This window comes from Homalodisca vitripennis, chromosome 6 (genome assembly GCF_021130785.1).
Source record: "Homalodisca vitripennis isolate AUS2020 chromosome 6, UT_GWSS_2.1, whole genome shotgun sequence".
Lineage (NCBI taxonomy): Eukaryota > Metazoa > Arthropoda > Insecta > Hemiptera > Cicadellidae > Homalodisca > Homalodisca vitripennis.
The window spans coordinates 4,788,708-4,811,871 of record NC_060212.1 but is presented as its reverse complement, the minus strand read 5'-3'; the positions used below and the strand labels follow the sequence as shown (position 1 = coordinate 4,811,871).

General features: G+C 30.7%; 1 protein-coding gene across 1 annotated transcript in view; it reads left to right on the top strand.

Moving 5' to 3' along the window:
- The window catches only part of LOC124365136, a 37,325-nt gene extending 21,638 nt beyond the window's left edge, over positions 1 to 15,687 (top strand). The window contains exon 2 of the mRNA XM_046821088.1: positions 14,834 to 15,687. Within this exon, the coding sequence (XP_046677044.1) occupies positions 14,845 to 15,687 (843 nt within the window). The 5' untranslated portion in view covers positions 14,834 to 14,844. The remainder of the gene's footprint in view (positions 1 to 14,833) is intronic.
- Positions 15,688 to 23,164: the final 7,477 nt, after the last annotated feature.

The following is a 23,164-nucleotide window of genomic DNA, read 5'->3' as shown; positions in this document are numbered from 1 at the left end:
ATTCGTTCACAATTTATCATCCAAGCATTGTTTTTACTTTATATTTTATTAGAAATATAACATAAAATGTACGTATGTGTCTGTTATTTTACTTCATGTACTTCTTATTTATATATATAAATAGTGGTGTTTTGTATTGTTTAAAAATAAATCTTTATATTTTACTGTTTTGTCTCTGTGTCAGTCTTGTTTAGTACCTATATATATATATTTATTAGGTTAATTTAGGTGTTTTGTATTGTTTAAAAATAAATCTTTATATTTTACTGTTTTGTCTCTGTGTCAGTCTTGTTTAGTACCTAATATATATTTATTAGGTTAATTTAGGTATATATATATATATATATATATATATATATATATATATATATATATATTACAATTGTTTGAGTTTTACTTCAATGTACATTAAATGTCCATTTTAGTCCGAAATACATAGATTAAAAAAATAGTATTGAATTCCTTGTTACATGCTATAATTAGTCTTTATTTATTTCGCATAGTTTGAATCATTGTGTTTAAAATTATGTACTAATAAAAAACATGTTAGCAATACTGAATGATACGATACTTTGTGTACTCAGTATATATATATATATATATAATATATATATATATATATATATATATATATATATATATTAACGTTTTTAATGTTATACAAATAATGGATGTATTTGCAGATATTGCTCTTAAGAACGTTGTGATATTTTGCAGATATTGCTCTTGAGAACTTTGCGATATTTTGCAGGTATTGCTTAATTGTTTAACGACAGGAAATAAAGTATTTAGCTATTGAAGTCAACCCTTATAAGGTAGAAGATCCCTTTAAAATGATTAAATGCATATGTGGATGGATTGGATGAATCAGTTTTTTTTTTTTAAATTGAAACATCTATATTATAATACTGTTTATTATAAAAACACTATGTATCCTACGTCGTGTTGATTTATTACGAAAACATTTTAAGTACGTAACAGACAATTCTTTTAGACCATTGCTGTACACTTACAGTAGATGAGGATATACTATACAAATTTTACCAAAAGGCATGAAGTTTTCAACATTGTATGTGCCATGAATAATACACATATTCAAATGACCTAATAACATGAGGTTTCAGGACTAGGAATGTTTATTTAACCTAAAGTTTTACATAATTTCCCATATGGGAACACCCAACAATAATGACAAGGCGTTTTAGTAAATTCAAATAAATTCAATTGTTATATTCTCCAACTACTAAATTAACTCACAACATATCGAACACAATTTTCAGTGGATTATTTTGACCATTTCGAATGGTAAAATAAGACATACCTTACTTTATCTTTGTCTGATTTCCTTTATTTTACTATTATACATTGTTTTACTGTGCTCTGCTCCGCTATACTTTTCTCTGATTTGCTTTGCTTTACGTTTCTTTCTAAAATTTTTAGGTGTGATGCTATGACTGACTGATTGATCAATTCCCAGCATAACCTATAGATTAAAGGTATAATAGATACTGTAAATTTAGTACATAGGTATATCATGTGCCCTGGAGGCGCAAGAAAGAAAGATTTTTCTGACTCCAGATCACCACCCCACATAGCACCCATTAGTATCTAATACGTATCAAAAATATTTCATTGAAACAGTTAATGTTTCAGATGCATTTTGAAACGTATCTGCTTAGTTTCATACAAGTATCTAATTGACCAGAATGTCCTCTCATGTTTCGTAACTAATATATGTATATGTTACATTTCAAAGTAACATATCTGATACGGTTCAAAGTAACTTATACAATACGTTTCAAAATAACATAACTTATATATTTCAAAGAAACATTGGTTACGATATATGAACAAATACGTAACTAGCACGTTTCTGGTGCATTTATTTACCATTATTAGTCTCTGAAATGTACATTATATTAGAATTTTATGTGAAAAGCAAGAATGAACACAGAACAAATTAAAAGTTGTTTTTTGTTTAATTACTTGTATAATACAGTTTTTGGCTATTCTAGAACTAAACTAAACTGTGTTTATTACAAAATACCGTTCATTTCATAGTTAGGAATAAGATTATCAGTATATTTTTTATCAGAGGAAAAGTTTTAACTAATTGAACCTAAAGAAGAATTGTTGAATAGAAATAATACAGTTGATCCACACACACAACAAGGGACAAAATTGGTTGAAATTAAAAAAAACAACAAAAACATGTTATTAAAGTTTATTTTGTACAAAAAACACAGTTAAACATATACGTACTATAAACAAATATAGATATTTTAAATAACCACGTGAAGACATAAACTATATACATTAAAAGTTGTACACTTACGTAAATCAATAACATTACAATATAGACCTTTTAAACTAACCTAACTTAGAGCGAACTAAAGAAAACTGAAAAATTAAAACTTAAAATAAAACTGTAGAACATTTCTCTACAAGTGTGAAAATATCGGAAAGTTGGTCTTATGTCAAACTAATAATTTTGTTTTTTATTAATAATACAATTCGTAACTAAAAAGTTAACAACAAACTACACTTAATGAAATTAACTTTTAAAAATACAACAAATATAAACTATCTGATGTAAAGTCATGAAAAAATAACATTTAAAAAACAAACAAGTCATTTTAATATTTACTATGACATTTTTAATTTCATATTTTAAAATATGTATGATTAACAAAAAAATTAACACATTAAAAAAACAACCACGAATATAAAAAATCGTTTTAAACATAATTTAACTTCTGGTTTTACAATAAATAACTAGATTAAAACATGTATTCCACTTTCCACGTAATTGAATTAATGCTTTCCTTGTAGATGCTGCTATTGGTCCTCTCCTTTCTGTAACCAAACGTTCAAGCATATTAAGAGGCTATCATGATAGGTACTTTCATTCAATGAGTAGTTTTTCTCACTATCTCAGACACATTTGGTTTAATCAAATAAAATAATTTTAGTTAAATTAGCATCTGACTACTTTTATGCGTATAAGCTGATTGAGAGTATTTGGTCAGGATAACATCAAATGTAATCAATATTCACAACTCCTCTAAAGTATTGCGTCACAGAAGAACAACATCCAGAGGTGATATTTTTAGTTGCAAAGAGTGTACAAAGTAGTGAAATCCATGAAAGAATGTTGAAAGTGTACACGATTAATTATACTCCATATTAGCTGATCTTATAAGGTCAATCCTTGGTTCCTTATGGCTAATGGAAGAAGCATTATATGTAATACCATAATTCAAACTTATCAGACAGAACATATCGCACATTTAAAGTAAATACATGAATTAGTAAACAGATTATACTTAGATGTTATGATACTAAAATTAATGAAGCAGCCAAAAGATTTTATAGAAGTCTCTGTATTATTGGAGTTATAAAATATTTTTTTTGTTATTGTGAATCGGAAATGTGTGTGTTTTACCGAACGAATTATCAAAATAAATTTATACAACACTCTCCCATACTCCTTAATCTTTAAAGTGTTATGTTGGATATAGTGTCCTATAAAACTGCAATATGATTCCGGATTATCATACAAAAATTTGTAGTTATCTGTTTAGTGGTTTTTGAGATTTCTGCAAAGATACGAAATTTTACCAATTTCTCATATCTGGATTGTTTAACATTGAATTTGTTAACTGATTATATAAAGAGAACTACTGTATTATTATTGTTAGCTAAATTATAAAATAAATATTAAGTGATCCAAAGGAGAAATTCAATTTTAAAATTTAATTCCGCCAATTTTTATTACTGAACATTGTTTTTGTGTGTGTCTGTATACATGAAAACGAGCAAAATACATATGAAAACAGATAAAATAACAACCAAGCTAGTAAATAATTGTAACTTTGTAAGGCTTGATACTCTTTGAAAAAAAATCTGCCACAAAAAAATAACTGCTGTTGTGCCAGCTAGCAAGATAAAGAGAAGGGATATTACTGTATACCTTATGTTTGATATTTATTACCCTTTCTCCACAATCAGATTTGTATCCTCTTCTAAAAAATACAGCTTACCATGTTTTTCTATCTTAAAAATTATTCCGCTGTCGATTTTACTAAAGTCTGGATTTGTTCAGAAAAAGTGGAAATAGTAAATGAAAATTATACATGATGTTAATAATATGATATATAATTTGCCAAAATACTATTAAAATATGAGGTATGTTAACGCTTCTTATCTCGAGTGCCTCAGTTTGCCTTGTACAAGCCATTTGGTGATGACCTTTCCTTCAGCGGCCTTGGTTATATTATCAATAAGAGCTCTAGACCAATGGAACTGTAAAATTATTTAAAAAATCAGATGACGTTAGCAAATATTTGTCACCAAAGGTCTGGCATGGTTGGTAATAATAAGTATTTTATCACCAAAGCCGACTTCTATATTTTTTAAGTTTAAATTTATATAAAAATACTTTATGGAAAAGTATTACCTAAAGTATTGATTTATTGTAATTAGTTTTGTCTTTTTCTCTGTAAGAATCTTTTTCTATGTACAGCAGCTGACATCTAACAAAAACAATTATATTTCTTTTTTTGATCTCATTTAAGCCTCAGCGTCAGCTTCGAAGTGCACTAGTTTTTTATTAAAGTACAAAGTACATGATTGAACCTCCCCGGGATTTGAACCCGTGATCTCTCGGTTAGAGTGCCGAGACTATAACCATTAGTCCACGGTGTAGGACAATTATATTTCTTACTTATGAAGTTGTTTGTATTTATAAACAAGATTGAAAAACTTTAATGGGTTTTTTGTAGGGCAATTTTATGGTGTGTAACGTAAACTACTTGATAGCTAATAATATACAAAGGCAATAACATATATTATGTTACTTAAGTTATATGAGTTTGTAAAAACATGGTTTAAGTTTATTGCAGATTATTTGCCAAGACAGGTTAATTTTTGAATAATAATAATACACGTTATTATGAACAGACAATGCACACGTCGTATCACTTTCTTGTAGAAACAGTCTTATTCTAATTTCGCGGATTATTTGCAAAATAGCCAAGATATGTTATAGGTTAGTCACTTGAAAAAGTTTTAGTTAATTATTTTAAGCCATATTTCGAGAAACAGAAGCATATATATTATAATATCAAAGGGGTATGTTTAAAATTACTGTTAAATTCGATTTAATAAAGCTTTAAACTCTAGAAAAAGTCTGGTAATAATAGGTAAACAAATAGTGATTAATATTGGATGGGTGAACTATAACAATATTAGTCTACTAGAAAAAATTACTGATACTTGAACTTACCTCCAATTCCTAATAAATCTTAGATGAAAGTTAGCTTTTTGAGTCTTGAACCAACTAGAACACAACAAATAAAATAAACGCGGAAATATCGGTTAAGGAAGTGAATGCAAACAGAAACTTTACAACGGCGCAAAGTGACAGTGACATTACCAAACTCAAAATTGCCATGATACGCATGCGCAATAGGCCGTTGCATTGTGGTATGTAGTCTAATACGAAATTTCTGATACGTATATGACACGAGGCAGGTGTTTTAATGGCATTGTCATAGTCTTAGATACGTATATGAAATCTACTCATTAATATGTAACGTAAATGTACAAGAATTTATTTTTCCAACCTCATAATTTCCGGCAGCATAGTTGGCAACTCTGACGCTTTGGACTGAGTCATCTTTCCTTTAGACTACGGCTGTCGGCTACATAGTCATTTGGTCGCGTTTTTTAATGCAATAAACAGTTTTGTAGTGGGTGAAGTTTTGTCTTGAGTTCTACGTTCTAGTGTTTAAAGAATTTCCACACTCACTTCAGATTGCACTTCGTTTGTCTTATCTTGGGTTATCTTTCCGACGTTCGAGTGTAAACTTACTGAAATGTAACAACTAAATGTTCTTTCTCTCGTTGGTGCAGTTGTCTGTTGTCTAGAACTGTAGGCTATAGGTACGGAGTTGACATCTTAAAGTACGGTATGTATAACTATGGATACATACTACTTTATTATTATAGATCAAATTGTATTAACTATTGATTAGAGAAAATCCCACCCAGGTAGTTGTATTCACATGCATACACATAACATCACTTACAACAGGGCTGGGATTACATAATGGCCATACTTCCTGTTTGTTAGCTATCCAGTGCAATTTCCGAATCAAACCAAATTGTTTTTTGAAGTGAAAACTTCTTTAGGCGCGTTGAGCGTTTTGGTAGAGGGTAAAATCCTCGGTTCGCGTCACCGACATGCTAATGATACTAACCTGCATGAAAAAGTCAGTCTCGCTGTGTTTTTTAACCGTAGACTTGGCCGCGGACTACTAACCTGCATGAAAAAGTCAGTCTCGCTGTGTTAAAACTGTCCCGGCGGAGTATGAAAACAGACTGCGAAAATCAGTGACCTTTACGGCTTCCTCTCGCGATTTAAAAGTGAAGCCAATGTCGCACAATTCTGTAAGATGCGTCAAATTAAAGCTCTTAATATTGGCAATCTATTGGTTACATTTTTAAATATTAAAAAAAATTTCGAAATAATTTTGATTATTGTTTACATTTTACATAGCGTTTACAATGACAAGAAAAAAGTAGTAAGCGAGGATTTTTTTTTATTTTTTGGTCAGACAAAATTTGTCAGCGAGAAAGTTGTGTGAAAATAGATGAATATTTTTTTGTAATTTATCATTTTTTTATTGGAAGTTTAGTTTAGCCTGTAGTAGCGTATGAAGTGATGAGTGAACGTTTCTGCCGGAACTGTAGTTGGCGCATTGGCTCACTGATACCGTATTAACTCAATAAATTAGTTTATTGTGCAATAAAAATACCTTTACGAAAGAACCAAGTTAATTTAACTAATTTATTAGTTTTAAAAATATATTGTGGGTTTAATTGTTATTGCAATTATATACTTTATCCGTAGCAATAACTGTATTATTTACATAAAAGTGAGTATGAAACATATTAATATTTTTATACAGATAAATGAATAATGAAAACAACGAATATATTTTTAAACATTTTTAATATTTGTACGGATATTTGTATTTAAAATTTAGCATTATTCATTTTAATTATATTTTTAATATTTAACCTCTTCATCATGAAATGAGTATTATTACGGTATAAGATTTATGTTACTAGCGTGGTAAAATAGATTTCTAGTTATTTGATAATATTTTTTCGTGGATTTTAAAATTGGAAAGTTAAAAAATGTTATAATAATTTTAGATTTTATGAAATATGTTCATTTATTGTTTTTATTAAGATATTGTTAAGATAATTGTATATTAATTATTTTTTCAACCACTTTGTATTTATATTTTGTTCATGATTTGTTTAACCCATCATATGTAACTAATAAATAAAACATAAAAAATTTCATATAATTTTTGCATATAGTTTTAATTACTCTCAACTTAATAGTTCCGTTTTCACTTCTATCGGCAGTCCCACGACTGCTACTTTTTTTATTTGTAATTGTATGCTAAGGTGATTAGTAATTTATCCATATAAACTATATATATATATATATATATATATATATATATATATAATTAATTAGGGGTAAGTTAATTTTAAACATACCCCTTTGATATTATTATATGTATGCTTCTGTTTCTCGAAATATGGCTTAAAATAATTAACTAAAACTTTATCAAGTGACTAACCTATAACATATCTTGGCTATTTTGCAAATAATCCGCGGAATTAGAATAAGAATGTTTCTAAAAGGATGTGATACGACGTGTGCATTGTCTGTTCACAATAAAGTTTATTATTATTTTAAATTTAACCTGTCTTAGGAAATAATCTGTAATAAACTTAAATCGTGTTTTTACAAACTCATATAACTTAAGTAACATAATATATGTTGTTGTTGCCTTTGTATTTTCTGTATACAATTTTAATATCACTCCATGAAACATTATAGCTATTAACGTGTAACTTGCGTGCAATCAGCAGTCCTTTTTAACTCTCGATGGGGTGACACTACCAACTTCTACACCGGGTGCTACCCAAGGTTGCTATGCCACTGACAGAGTAGCAAGTTTTATAATGGATAAATACTCAGTTTCTTGAAGTGGGTTTAAAGCAAAGGTTTTCCACAGATTATAGGATTTCCAAGACGGATTAGAATAAAAATTAATTGATTTATCTACTATAATTTATAAAATCAGAATGATTGTTGATTATAATGTTTGCCAAAATAAGTAATTTAAGAATAATTGATTTAAAATATAATTTTAACTGTACACTACACAAAATAAAACTTACTCCACATAAATATGCAGACATATTTTTGACATATTTGTACAGTATTTAATGTTTAATAAAAACCATACTAGGATTATAAAAACAGTATACATATTAGTTTATGTGTAGCATTTAAATTACCATACAATCGTACAAAAATATGGATTCTATAGCCATAAGTTGAGTTTCTCAATCTATATCTATAGAGCATTCGGCCAGAAATATTTTGTAATGTTTTTAGATTCTATATCAATAATAATTGTTCTATTATAAATATTTTTACAATTACTAAAATTTTGTTTTTTTTTCTACTGAACCACGGAGAATATTGAATTACGTTGATAAATATTGATATTTACAAAACGTCTCTAGTAAGTGAATAATTAAGTGTAATATAATGAAAATATTGATAAATTCTAAAATAAATCGTACGTAATAAATTGGTGAAAATCTCTCAATGTTTGTTTTTCTACTTTACTTTCTATATATTTTGGAAATGGGTTAAATATGTTTAATCAAATACAAGTATCTTACCGTAATGTTTTTTTTTGTGTAAATGGATCTAAAAGAAGTTTTTCATTTAAAGAAGTCTCGAAGAAGATAGCAAAATGTGTTGAAATAGTAGGTTATTCCTTGAACACTTCAATTCTTTACTTTGATATTTTCAGCGTTTGTTTACACAGTGATGAGTCAGCGCTAAGATAAGACGTATCGACGAGCGATAGTGTTCCTGCCTAATCTATAGAGCGTTTTATGTTTTCATTATTTCAAATTTAATTGACTTTGTTTCATATTGAAATGACCAGTTGTGATATTTGTACAAAGTCTATCACTTCTAAACAACTCAAGCTTGTATGCAATGTTTGTTCGAAAGAGTTTTCATGGGGCCTGCATGCGAATTAACCAGGCTGATCTAGATTCCATCACCGCCGATGGATTAACTTTGAGGTTTTAGCCGTGTATTGAAACACGGAGAAAGAGCTCGAGGTTTGACTCCGCAGCTCAGGATGGGAAACTTTCACTCGAAGATATTATGAACCAAATCGAGGAAATAGCTGAAGTCCAAAAATACCAAGAAAATAATTGTAACAGTTCCTATGAATCCCTAACTGAAATAACTCAAGAATTCACAAAAACCATGAAGCAGCAACATTTATACATGAAAAATGCTAAAAAATCATTGACAACTTTATGCAACCAAACAAAATTTTAAATAAGAAAGTTGTTGACCTGGAACAGCGGATTGATGATATGGAACCATAATCCAGGGCAAATGCCATAGAAATATAGGCAATTCCTGTGCAGCCAAAGAAAGACGTGTTCACAGTTGTAAAGAGGGTGGGAAAATCTCTGTACCTAACTGTTACGGACTCCACGATTGATGCCTGCCATCGTCTATCATTGTCATCATTTCCATCGTGGTACATCATTGTCAAGTTTGTGAGGCGTTTTGACAAGGAGTTCATGAGGAAGCGTCGAGTCAAACGGAACCTGTCTACCAGACACCAGATGGTGACGTCGACGAGTTTCAATACTTCGAGATTTTGTTTCACACATTAAAATAAGCAAAACAGTTCGTATAAAGGTATGTCCCCTAACGTTTAGTTTTCCGTATGTCTGTATGTGTTTTTTTATTTTAAAAATTATATCTTTCTAAGAACCAGTTACGATGAACTTATGAAACTTGAGAATTGTATTAAACTTTCGTTGATCTTTTTGAAAATAACGTATTGACAAAGTCCTTTTCCAGTTTCAAAATGGCGCCTCTTTAAAGTGTTTAAAGTCAAATAACAAAAATACCATTATAGTTGTAAAAATATGCATAGGATACTAACTATTTAGTCATTTTAATGTTTTTTGTTTTAGTGGATTTATTTTACAAATAGGACTACAACACTCTCTAAAGCTTTACGAGCTTTCTAGCAAAATAAATATCCTCTAGAACTCCCGATCAGAGTGCATCGTAAAGAAGTTGATGATGGTTGATGATGATGATGATGATTTCTACAAAGAGCATACATTTCAAGGTGTTTTACACAATTCTATATTAGGCCTATTTTTTAATTTATTGAAAGTCCTTTGAGTTATCAGTCAACTTTTGCAATGAAATATTGATAGGAATGGTAGATTATAACAAACCTTAAGCTTGACTTCCAAGGTCGTGTATGATCCAAGGTCGGCCTATAAATGAGCTCTTCCCATCAATGTCTCTCTTCTGGAATGAATGTTTAAGAAGGACAGCCATTGTTAAATTCCCACAGATAGCAACAAGAAAGTCGTTAATGGTATGGATTGGCACGGCTTAGTAATAGATAAACTGAGTTCCACAAATTTAGCAGAGCCACATATGGTAGAAGATTTCATATAGTATATAATTAATTGTTGTTGTCAAACTTTACAAAGAGACTTATTAAAATTCCACAAATTCCTCAGAGAATATTTTATAGGAGAAATCTGTATTCTCACAGATATGAGCACATTCTACGTAATTATGGAGTGGAATAGTACCAATAACCATATACGTAACTGTTACAACATTTCGTAATAGGTTACTGATCTTTTGGTCGGTCAAAAAAACATCAGCAATAATCGAATGACTATAATACATAGAATAGAATAGAATATAAAATAGAATAAACATTATTATTCTCATGAATATGCACACATTATAACATATTCAATACAAATAATATACAACAAATATAACTGCAAGCACATACATAGCAAAATAATCTTCTGCATTGCACGCGATTACAGAGTATATCAGTACTGGCTGACCTTGACACATTAACATTCATGCCACACATACATACATACATATACCGAGAAACAAAGTATTGGCCTCCAAGGCAAAGCCTGTTTTGAGGCATTTACATAATTCATAGAAATAAAAGAACTAGCAGTGATAGAACAACAATTATACATTTCCAAATATTATAACATAATCCTAAAACCCTCTTTCCAACAAAATTCATTCAGATTCATACTTGCAAGATAAACAGATAAATCACACATACACTAATTATATAAAATAAATTGTAAATTATAATCCTCATTATGTCTGCATCTATTTTTGGTAGTTAATACAAATGAAAATCATCGGTCAGCAAGAGTAGAGGTATTTATTAGGGATAATTGTGTGAATATAGTAGAACAGGAAATTCCTCAGTTTAGGTCAGCAGATATAATAAGAATTAAGTTTAGTTTTTTAAGTAATGAGTTTTTAGCTATTTATAGAATATTGCAATCGACAATAAATCAGTTTTTTGGCGAATTATTTGGTTATTTAAATAGGGAAAGTGTTAATAAACCTGCAATAAATGTATTAATTCTTGGTGATCACAACGTGGATATACTAAGTGGGGATATTTATGATTTAGATTACTACAAAATAAAGCTGGCAAGTTTAGGTCTAGAATCATTAGTAAACGAACCAACACGAGTAACACATATTTCTCAGACTTGCATTGATCACGTGTTTGTTAGATTAGCCAGTAAACGTAAATTTGAGTGTAAAGCTTATGTATTGCAGACACAAATAACAGATCACTACATGACGGGCCTGCGGTTGTGGGGTCTGATGGAAGGTATGAGGGGGGACCGGTCACCTGACTGCGCTGCCTCCGCCCCTCCCCGCGTCACCTTCGCTCGGGTCTGTTATGATAGACTGATAAGCTTACTTGAGACTGTAGACTGGTCTATAGTAAAAACACAAGGTGATGCGTCAATTGCTTATGATGTCTTTGAAGCGCAACTTTTTACTTGTATTTCTGCCTGTACGTTCGAAGTTGTGAGTGACAGTAATGTTGACAAAAACCTTAAGCCTTGGATAGCAAATAACGTATGTAGACGTATTAAAAAAATAAATGAGTTATTTAATAAAGTTAAGTATAGATCTAGTGATGATAAGTTTAAGCAGTATTACCTACGTTTTAGAAATAAACTAAAGAAAGATATAAAGCTAGCGAAAATTAATTATTATACAGTACTGATAAGTTTTGTACAAATAACAGTAATCTGAGAAAAATATGGAATACTGTTAACGAAATAGCCGGCCAAAGAAAAACGACAAAACACGTTTCTTTAAATATTAATGGTAATATAATAAATGACTCAGAGGCGGTAGCTGAAGAATTTAATAAATACTTTTTAGCTGTAGTAAAAGATGTGGTAGGTAATTATTCTATTGATACTACAATCACAAACTTGGTTTACAGTAATACCTTTACTGAGTGTCATGAAGTTAATTCTATATTCCTGGGGGCAGTTTTGAGCCGGGATGTAGAAAAAGCAATCTATTCTCTAAAAAACGGCAAATCGCCAGGTCTGGATGGCATTAATAGAGTGATGCTAAAGAAAATCTACCCCACAATTTTGGACCTTCTGACTTTTTTAATAGATTAAAGTTTTAAAACAGGAGTTTTTCCAGAAAAATTAAAAAATACAGTAGTAATACCAATACACAAGAGTGGCTCAGCAAGCAATTGTTCCAATTTTAGGCCTGACTCATTAATTTCAACATTTTCAAAGATATATGAGAAGGTCATGAAAGAAAAAATGTTAACTTTCTTAAACAAAACAAATTTTTTTTCTGAAATTCAGTTTGGATTTAGGTTGGGTTTGAGTACAGAGCTCGCTTTCTATAAGTTAATGGAATCAATAAATGAAGGTATAAATACAGGAGATAATGTGAGGGGACTTTTTTGGATATTAAAAAACCTTTCGATAAGGTAGATCATGGTAGCGTATAAAAAACAACTCCTAAATAAATTATTTAATTGTGGTTTTAGAGGTGTAGCTCAGAATTGGTTTAAAAGTTACTTGAATAAGAGGCAGCAGTGTGTTAAAGTAAATGGTAAGATAAGTCAAATGGGAGAAATATGCTGTGGAGTCCCACAGGGATCATTTCTTGGAGCGGTCCTGTTTATATAATATTTATTAATGACTTATGCAATGGCACGTTTAAGGGTAAATTAACAGCATTTGCTGACGACCTGCTCTTTGCTATGTTGGGGGGTCGTGGGACTTAATTAATTATAATATGAATGAGGATTTAAATTCATAAAATTGGTGGTTTTTAAACAATAAGTTAGTATTAAATATAGAAAAAACCATGTATGTTGATTTTTCATTACGAAAGAATGTTAAACTGCAATAATATTGTTTTTTTCAAATGTATTGATTGTTTGCAAAATTAAAAAACCCGCACTCAGTGTTCAAAAATTAACCAAATTTCAAAAACGAAATACGTGGGAATCATTTTGGATTGTGAATTAAACTGGAAAACTCATATAGACAGGTTGAAAAACAAAGTAATTACCAGTGTGCGTTTGTTTTATTTTTTTAAAGATATTTGTCCATTAGCTGTTTTAAGATCATTATATTTCGCTTTGATTAATAGCAGGTTATAGTATGGGATAATGTGCTGGGGAGGAACTTATTTTACGAGCTTAAAACCACTTGTTACATTGCAAAAATTATTTGTGAGATTGATTTTAAAGAAGGGAAAATTGTATTCGTCTTTTCCATGTTTTCAACAGCTAAATATTTTACCACTAAGATCTCTATTTCTATATAAAGTAATAAAAATGTTTTTTATTGGTGGCAGACTCTTAGTTCAGGAGAATATTTACACATTAAGATTAAGAAATGCAAATTAATGTCAAGTTCCGAAACCTAATTCAACATTTTATGCTAAAACGTTAAATTTTATAGCACCAAGATTATTTAAAAAAATTGCCAAGCAACATAAAAAGTGAGACAAGTTGTATAAAGTTTTTGAGGTTATTGAGGGAATGGTTAATGATTCAGCATAACACGGAGGCATTTTTACAAATAATAGCAAGTTAGGTATATTTAATTATTGTTCAATTTATATTTCAAAACTGCGTTTAAAGTTGGTTGATTAGTTTTTGACTAAAAGTAGTATTATCTGATTTTATTTTGTTTATTAATAGTAATTTTGTTATTATCTGAAATTTAACAATAGGCAGTAACCACACGTATTGATTGTGATGTTAGATGATTTTTAATTTCTATTTCTATTTCAAATTACCTGTTTCGATCTGAGCTCTGAAAACTTTAAGTTTATTTCTGGTTTAATTTTAATGAAGGAACCCCTAATCAGATTATTTATAATCTTAGGGGCCCTATATTTTTCTCAAAGTTGTATTATATTTTTAGTAAAAATGTTATCATAAGTTTAAAAGTTAAGTTAGTATATAGGTCAGCCTGGGAAAAAAAGTATATTTTGTAAAGTGATAATTGTTGACTTGATATGCATAATATTGTTTTTCATAATATTGCTATGTACAATTATGTTTCTTGAGAAAAATAAATAATATGATTTGATTTTAAACAAATACTATCCATTGTACAATTTCCTACACCCACACATACATTTCCCTATCAACCAACACATATACTATAACGTTTGTCTACTAAATTAATTCTGTCCCACGGCGATATTTAAAGAAGGACTATACCTTCTAATAACAAAAATAGTCCTCTTGAAAATGGATCTTCCAAATTCGACACGCAATGTACTATTGCATTAAGTACATAGAGAATTTATGATTTTCAGGAGAAACCGCAATGGACTCACTCCCATTGTTAGTACTGGATAAAATCGCAGAGCACCTGACACCCTACGAGCTGGCAGCGTGTTCTGCCGTTAGTGTGGGCTGGAGGGATGCCTTCAACCAGGACAGTCTGTGGAGGCCACACTGCAACGAGGACACGGCAGAGTACCTAGAGACTGCGGAGTGTAGAGTGGAGCCGAGGTTTGAGTCTCCGGAGTCGGAGGACGGCACGCTGAGTCCTGTCTGTCGCTGGCGGATGTGTTACATGCGTGAGACCCACCTGCGGAAAAACTGGAGGCAGTGGAACTGTATCAAAGATGACATACCGGTCAAGGATTTATATCTTAATGATATGTATAATTTCGTTTCTAATGACTTGGTCATTAACACACAAGAAGATTCCAATCACAAAGTGAATGTTTCACTCTGGAACGTCAAAAGCGTTCCAGTAAGATTAGGAAACCCATTTAGTATCTCGTTCAATGGAGGTGATATTATAATGGTCAACGAAAAATGTTTAGTGATTGTGAAGATACATCACGTGGAAGTTTACAACTGTGAGGCATCCTGTGACCTCGAGTGGCCCATGAGGTATTTTTTCTTTGTTGGTGGGACTGAGACGTATCTATCTGGTGACAAAGACAAGATTTTGACTAACGATAATGTGCACGAATGTATTAAATCTTATTATTTTACAGGAACATATTTTGTTTACGTTACAACAAACAACAGTGATCTTCACATATGGGATCTCAATGTTGGTACAGAATTAAATCGAGTGAAGTTTCCCGTGTATGACGAACTTGTTCCAGATGTTGAAAGTATTTACATACAACATTATCAAATCCGAGAATGATTCAAAAGATTTTGTCTTAGTTCAGAGCTATGAAGCGGAAAACGTAGTTGCCAACGTATTCCGTGTCTACAGCCTGAATAGATTACAGTTCCTCCCTTTCCAAGTGCGTCATGACTTCCCTTACCAAGATGTTAAATGTATTTTATCGGACCAATTCGTTGCTGTTGCTGATACATGTGGTCCTGTTCACTTATACAATTATATGACGTCGGAATTAATTGTGAAGGTATCAACTACTTCTTCTGACATTGTAGCGTTTGGAAGAAACATAGTGATTTATGAAGAAGGGAGAATGCATGCAAAGTTCGATTGTCGCACTTTAAAAGTAGAGCCATTTCCAGTTACCGATTTAAATGAAAGCACGTCAAAGTATCAATTCGAGGAATACTTGTTGGATAGGATTCTTTATGCAATTAGCAAAGTCAATATACTGAACTTTTCGGAGGGTGGATCGAGTTTTGAATCAGATGATGTAACATGGATTACAGAAGAAATGTATATGTTGGAAAACTACAAAACTAATAAATCTCATACCAAGTTTGTTTTTAAATGTTTTAGCAATAACCAGTACTTGCTTAAAGTTATTACCTTTTGGTAATTTGTAGCAATAATTTTAAATATAGGCCTACTATAGCCATACACTTTAACTTTCGATAGTTTTCGCATATTTAAATGTAAGCATTGTAACATTATGCTTACCCTCAGAAATACCCAACTACGAATCTTTACATATGATTGTGAAATGCTGGTGAACACATCATCCATTACATTTTAATATTACAACTAGTATGTATTTCTAATTTATGGCTTACGTATGCCCTGGAGAAAGTAGGTGGAAACGGATGTTCAAAGGATTTCTAGGGGTGATCTGAGAGGTAGATCAAGGAAAGAACTAATTGTTTTCGCATGATCTGTTATCTACGCCAATGGGAATCATCTGGAATGGAGACTCTTTAGAACCAGTTATGACTATTCCAACTTATGATAGTGATTTTAGATTATAACAATTATAGTGGATAGTCTTTTTATACATGAATATACTTAATACTACTGTTTTTTGTTCTTTATAAAAACAATAAATTACTGGATGTTGTCATCCTGTGCCATATTAATTCGTTCACAGTTATTTATCATCGAAGCATTCTTTTTATTTTATCTTTTATTAGAAATGTAACATAAAATGTACATATGTGTCTGTTATTTTACTTCATGTACTTCTTAATTTTATCTATAAATAGTGGTGTGTTGTATTCTTTGATAATGAATCTTTTTACTTTACTGTTTTGTCTTTGTATCAGTCGTGTTTACTACCAAATCTATCTATGATAATTGTTTGAGTTTTACTTAAATATGAAACTAATTTAAATTTAATTAACAACTTTTTTTACTTTTAGTAAATAATATTACTAAGTATGCAATACTTGATTAGTACTGTTATGAAGATGTCAAAGATAAAGTTCCTTGTCGCCATTTTACGACAGATTTAAAAACATATAAATCCCACATTCGTTGTTTTTTGACAGAAGTAAGCCCGAAACGGACATATACTTTCTTTACTGTAGAGACAAGGCAAACGCAACTACGCTACTAGATATACTAAGAACGAAATACATTTTAAATACACACTGTTTGATGTATTCTTGGCCAGGGTAACAAAGCAAAATTAATTTTGGTGTCGGAGATATGTTACAAGTAGCGCCTATACACGTGCAAAGCCTAACATTATAATTATTAGCAATTTCGCCCCACGTCTGAAGCTGTTGACCACGAGCACTGAAACACGTACCTAAAATATACGTACTTTTGTTTCTAAACTACTTAGTGCCCCATAATTTATTACAACATGAGCGCACCAACTGAAACGCTAATAACTGAGTCATTAGAATTCCTCCAGTGGTCTGAATAATTCAAATTGTCCTGTAATCTTTGGAGCTATTCAATAAAATACCATGGAATGCTAGAGAGAAATTCAAGTTATTCCACAGGTACTTATCTCCAACTTCTTCCAACTTAAATCTAAAATGGATGAGGAGATTAGAATATCCTACAATGACTATCACTTATCTCTGGAGTGTTTAGAATGTTTTTTTTCTTTTTCAATTTGCTTTTGTTGTCTCTTTTTAGAACAAGAAATTTCGCGGCAAGCCGCACCCGTATATAGTAGTTAAATTAATAAAACAAATGTAAGGTTCTAATTATGTTTAAGTGTTTAAATTGTTCTTAAGAGGATAAATCAAGATTGAGCTTGAAGTGTATATAGGCATGTTTAATACGAGTACCTTCAGCTTTTGTTCAAAATTTCGTTAGTAGAAAACTAATTTTAACTATTGTATTAATAAAGTTAGGATTGTCTCCTCTTACACCAACAACAAAACTTTTAATGCTTGTTAACGTAATTTCCATAAGGGATTTATATTTCAAAACTCGAAAGTATTTTGCTTGTTTTCATTTTGTTCAAAAGTGAATTCAACATGATGAGGGTAGACATCCTCATTTTTCATTACCATCTCGTTATCGTTCATCACCAATTAATTGATGAACGTACTAAAGAAATTGCAGACAGCTATATATTTACAGCGACAGTTAATTTAATTCATGGTCACGTTTTGCAAAACTTCAAATAACGTTTATGGTCTTACTCCACCCTGGCCAACAAAGTAGTCTCCTATAGCCTTGAAAAACTTCCAAATAAATGTTGCAGGAAGTGGATAAAATGTGCCTGAACAAAACCTAGTAGTGAATTGGCAAACTGCAGATACAACTTTTCAGGATTATGTCAAAGACACAAATGATCTGAATGATCAGATCTGTTCCTCTTATCTTTCCAAACTGTTACTCGCGATACCGCCATAAACACAACAAGATCCGCTTGGCATCTCTACTCGTGATTTAAATCTGTGTTGGATACTTTATTATCACTTAAACGTGTCTCCTTGCAATGAATAAATAAATTTGATACGTTGCTTAAATCAAATAATATGTTTAGTCAATATTTCTAAAATTTGACTTTTTAACATATTAGTTTGTGTGTTTTTTTACATACGGTAAATAAATAATAACATTAATCCCTTATAACCATGTTATAAGGCGGAATCGTGTTTCTTACAAACTAGTTGTTACTCGTGACAACGCACGCAATTTTAAAAGCGATTGTAAATGTTAGAATAGGAAAAGCATTTTGTGTTAGTATCTAAACATAGTAAGACAGTTAAACCATACAAGGTAAATCAATTTAATTTTACTACAAGAGTGAGTTAAGTAGGTTAGCTAATACTAGAATGAATAATGTCTTAGGACTCAACAAGTTTCTTCCCTGTATTAGATGGAATGTACGCAAAAAATGTGTTAATTTGGTTATCTTTAAATTTATTAGACGTTAAAGGTCAAGTAGTTAGGTTCGGTGTTCCAATTTAATTACGGTGACAGCTGATTTAAATAACAGCTGCTCAAATACTGGTAAATTATGGGCTATTTGGTTTGCATGTTTAATGAGAGACCTACCTAATAAATTCTATTTCTTAACCGATTTTTACAAATGAGATTTCCTTGAAGAGAAAATTATCTTAAAAACTTTTTTGTCTAGTAAAATATTGTATGAAAACAAATTTATTTAATATTTCATAAAACAAATATTAACTTGCTTCCACTTTGAAATCTAAAGCATTCTGTTCTGATATAGTCTAATACCTTCTGACATAGACGCTTTTACCAAGTCTTATAGAAAATTTGTGTATAGTTGCTAAGCGATGTGGAGTTTTCTCTCACTTTTTGTTCGGAATTACACATAAAATCTTAATATACATAGTCAGTGCAAACGTTTTCTTACATCGTGTATAAATCTTCAGATTATATAACAGTTGATCATGTTAAATTTGCAGCTATGACGACTCTTTAATAGTTTATTTAAATTCAACAAATACTAAAAAAATCTATAAAATTAACTTAACTGGCATTCTAAAACTAAAAGTACCGGTTTTCATGAACAAAGTATATTCAATTTTTAGGCCAAATAAAGAAAAAACAAATCTATAAATGACCGTACCTCAAAAACGTAGGTGCAGATTTCGATAAAACATTCAATATATAGAATACAGTATTATATTAGTACCTTCATTCTTAGGCTGCCCTTATTTTCCGAAATTTATCGAATTTACAAGCCAAATACTGAACACCGGAATCTATGGATAGCTGTACCTCAAAAACGTACTAGACGATTTTAACAAAAGTTTTTATACACATTTGAGACACAGTCTACTATACTAAAATGTAAGCTTCATTCATACGCCGTGTCTATTTTTGGAGATACATTGATTTTATCTGTGAAATATTGAACAACGAAATCTATGGATAGCTGTACCTCAAAAACGTACGAGCCCATTTTTATAGAACTTTCTATACACATTTGAGACACAGTTTATTATAATACAATATAAGCCTCATTCATAGGCGGCGTCTGTTTTCGGAGATACATCGATTTTACATGTGGAATACTGGGACAAAAATATGGGATGGTCATACCTCAAAAAAGTATAGAAAGCCGATTTTGATAGAGCTTTCTATAGGCGTACACATTAAATACATGGTCTACTATACTACAATATAAGCCTCATTCTTAGGCTAGGCCTATTTTTGTTATAAAATTAATATTGATTTTATATGGTTTAATATGATGAACTAGGTTTAGGATTCAGTTGGGAACTAGGTCCGTTTCCATCTGCTCGTTCTTTTTACTGATGGAATCTATGGCCAGTTTCACGTCGGCAAGTCACACCAAGGTGGAGATCATATGTCTTTATACTTCCTAATTGTTACATATAGTGCACTTTCCCAATTAAACCAAAATGTTTTATATTTGTAACTTTGGGCTTAGGTGAATAATATTATACAGACTTTAAATAACAACGGAATAAAAATTATAGCAATTAACGTAAAAAAATATGAAATAAAGGGAAACAAGATTATTGTTTGTGGGTGCATATATGATAATCAAGATGATTTCATGTTACATACGTTTAAGAATTTTTACTGGTCTTGTCCTAGGTATTTTGAATAATAGATGGCATATTTCATCTTACATCTATCCCACTTTAAACATTATATATTTCTTTAATCATTTGTCTGATTTCAATTGAATTGTTTCTAAGTAATTTTTTTTCGTTCTCGTCAAAATTGTATAGTTATGTATAATAGTGAAGTTAACTGCCGGCCCAGCAAATACGAGTTTCGTGTTATCAACCTATTTATATTGTCCTCCTGAACAAAACAATAAAAAGTTTCAATTAGCGGAAATGACAAATAACAAAGTTATTAAACATAAAATGTAGAACTACTTTTCTCGCGCGGAGTAATATTTCATTGCTCTACGGGCATCACGTGGTAGGTGATGATCGTAAGTTAACCTGCTATTGGTTGTTGCTTGACGTCATCCTTTACACTGCCTATGGATGCGTACATTCACAATAATATTGAAATTGAGGAATTGTAAAGAAATAAAAAGATTCTCTTAATTTAATTTACACAATTTAAGAATAAAATTTCACATAAGCATGACATAAATGCCGAAAAAAATGCGAAAATATCCCTCGAGGTAGTACCTATAAGTAAAAAATAAAATTCTAAATGGTCAGATCACGAATATCAGCTACGTTATAGGAAAATGCAAGTTGAAAAAAAATACAAATATTTTAAATTCACCTAACTATAACGTCATGCTTTATTGAAAGAAAATTAGTTCCACTTTGAATGTAATAAAAAAAACGTTATTTGTCATTTTAATTACCTAAAATCTTTTTATTTTTTTTTTCAGAGAGACAATAGCATTAGGTTAATAATGCAAATCTCGTTTCTAGTGTGGTAAAAATAAATTTGAAAATAATGCATACAAATTGAATGAAACTTTGAAACAAACCAATAACTAGTGTAAAAAACAAGTTTTAATAACTAAGCAAAGCTAACGTAACTATAACTTCGTAATGTAGTGTAATAAGCGACCAACAACACCGTCCAATCGAATATCTCTAGTTTTGAATACAACATTTGAAACTGACTTAAATATTGTAGAATATATCTTGTTTTCTCCACTTTAAGATAAGATCATAATTGATAAGCTCTGCTATCCACCTCTCATCAAACAACCGCCTCCCCACTATACAGCGTAATCTAATATACACATTGGTTTCTCCTTCTTCCTCGAATTTCATTTCTAACCTTCCATTGTTTAGAAATGTTGTTTTAAACAGTCTATTTGCCAAATAGTTGTTTTTTATTAAAAATTTAATTTTTCAGTAATTTACAATATCTATTTTTTTAAAACATCGTCATAAGATCTTTTTTATAAGTTTGTTTCTTAGTGTTAATTTTACTTAAGAGATTCTTTAGTTATCCATGGGACTAATCCGTTTAGCTTAATTTAATTTATTATCAATTATTTCCCTTATAACTAAATTATAATACATTTTAAATTTACAACTTTCTATGCATTTTGTACACTTTCTCTACTTTATTACCTAGGCCTAGTACTACAAGTCGTAATAGACAATGTTTCTTTAATTTAAATGATCCTAAAAAATGCAAAACCTCAATTGAGAAACCTATTGGTATATATTTTTTTCACTTCATAATTTCCGGCGGCATAGTTGGCAACACTGGAGCTTTGGAGTGAGTCATCCTCCGAACAGGCCCCGCTCCGCCCCACACACACGTGATACGACAGGTCTTTTTTTCACGTTGTAGATGCAATAGGCAGTATTGTAGTAGGTGAGTTTGTTTGAGTAATCGTTCTGAGTGTTCGAAGAATCTCCAAAGTCACTTCATATTGCACTTCGGTTTAGTTATCTTTGTGACATTTGAGTGTAAACTTACTGAAGTATACTGTTTTTTATGCGACAATAATAATAGAATACAATACAATAATAGAATTTCATGTTTATAAAAACAGTGTCAAGTGATTTGTAATGTTTTAAGACAGTATATTGGCTAGCAGTGCAACATAACCTATAAGCCTGCTTTAAAACATTTTCTTTTACCAGGCGTTCTGATTCGAAAATCACTGGTAGGGAAAAGTAGTTTTTTAGAGTTTCCAAAGTGTCTGATCTAAATATTTAAGTTATATTGCTACTGTTAAACGACTGTCCACAGTTTGTTTATTGTAGGTATATTTTGCATTAAACCATTTTTATCATAAACTAGCTGTTTCCCGCGGCTTCGCACGCGTCTCTTAAGCTTTGCCCGTATATTTCTTTGCCTTCAAATAGTGTGTGGCTATTTAATATACGTAACTGTGTCGTAATTGCAGTTTATAATGTGCAGGCGCTTTGATAACTTTTATATATATTGCAGTACAGCTTGGTGGTGAGTTACATCAATGGGCATTGCATATAAACGTTCTACATAGAAAAATACAAATAAATACAAATTTTCATAGTGATCGGTCCAATAGTTTCTGAGTCTATAAAGGACAAAACACACAAACATTCAT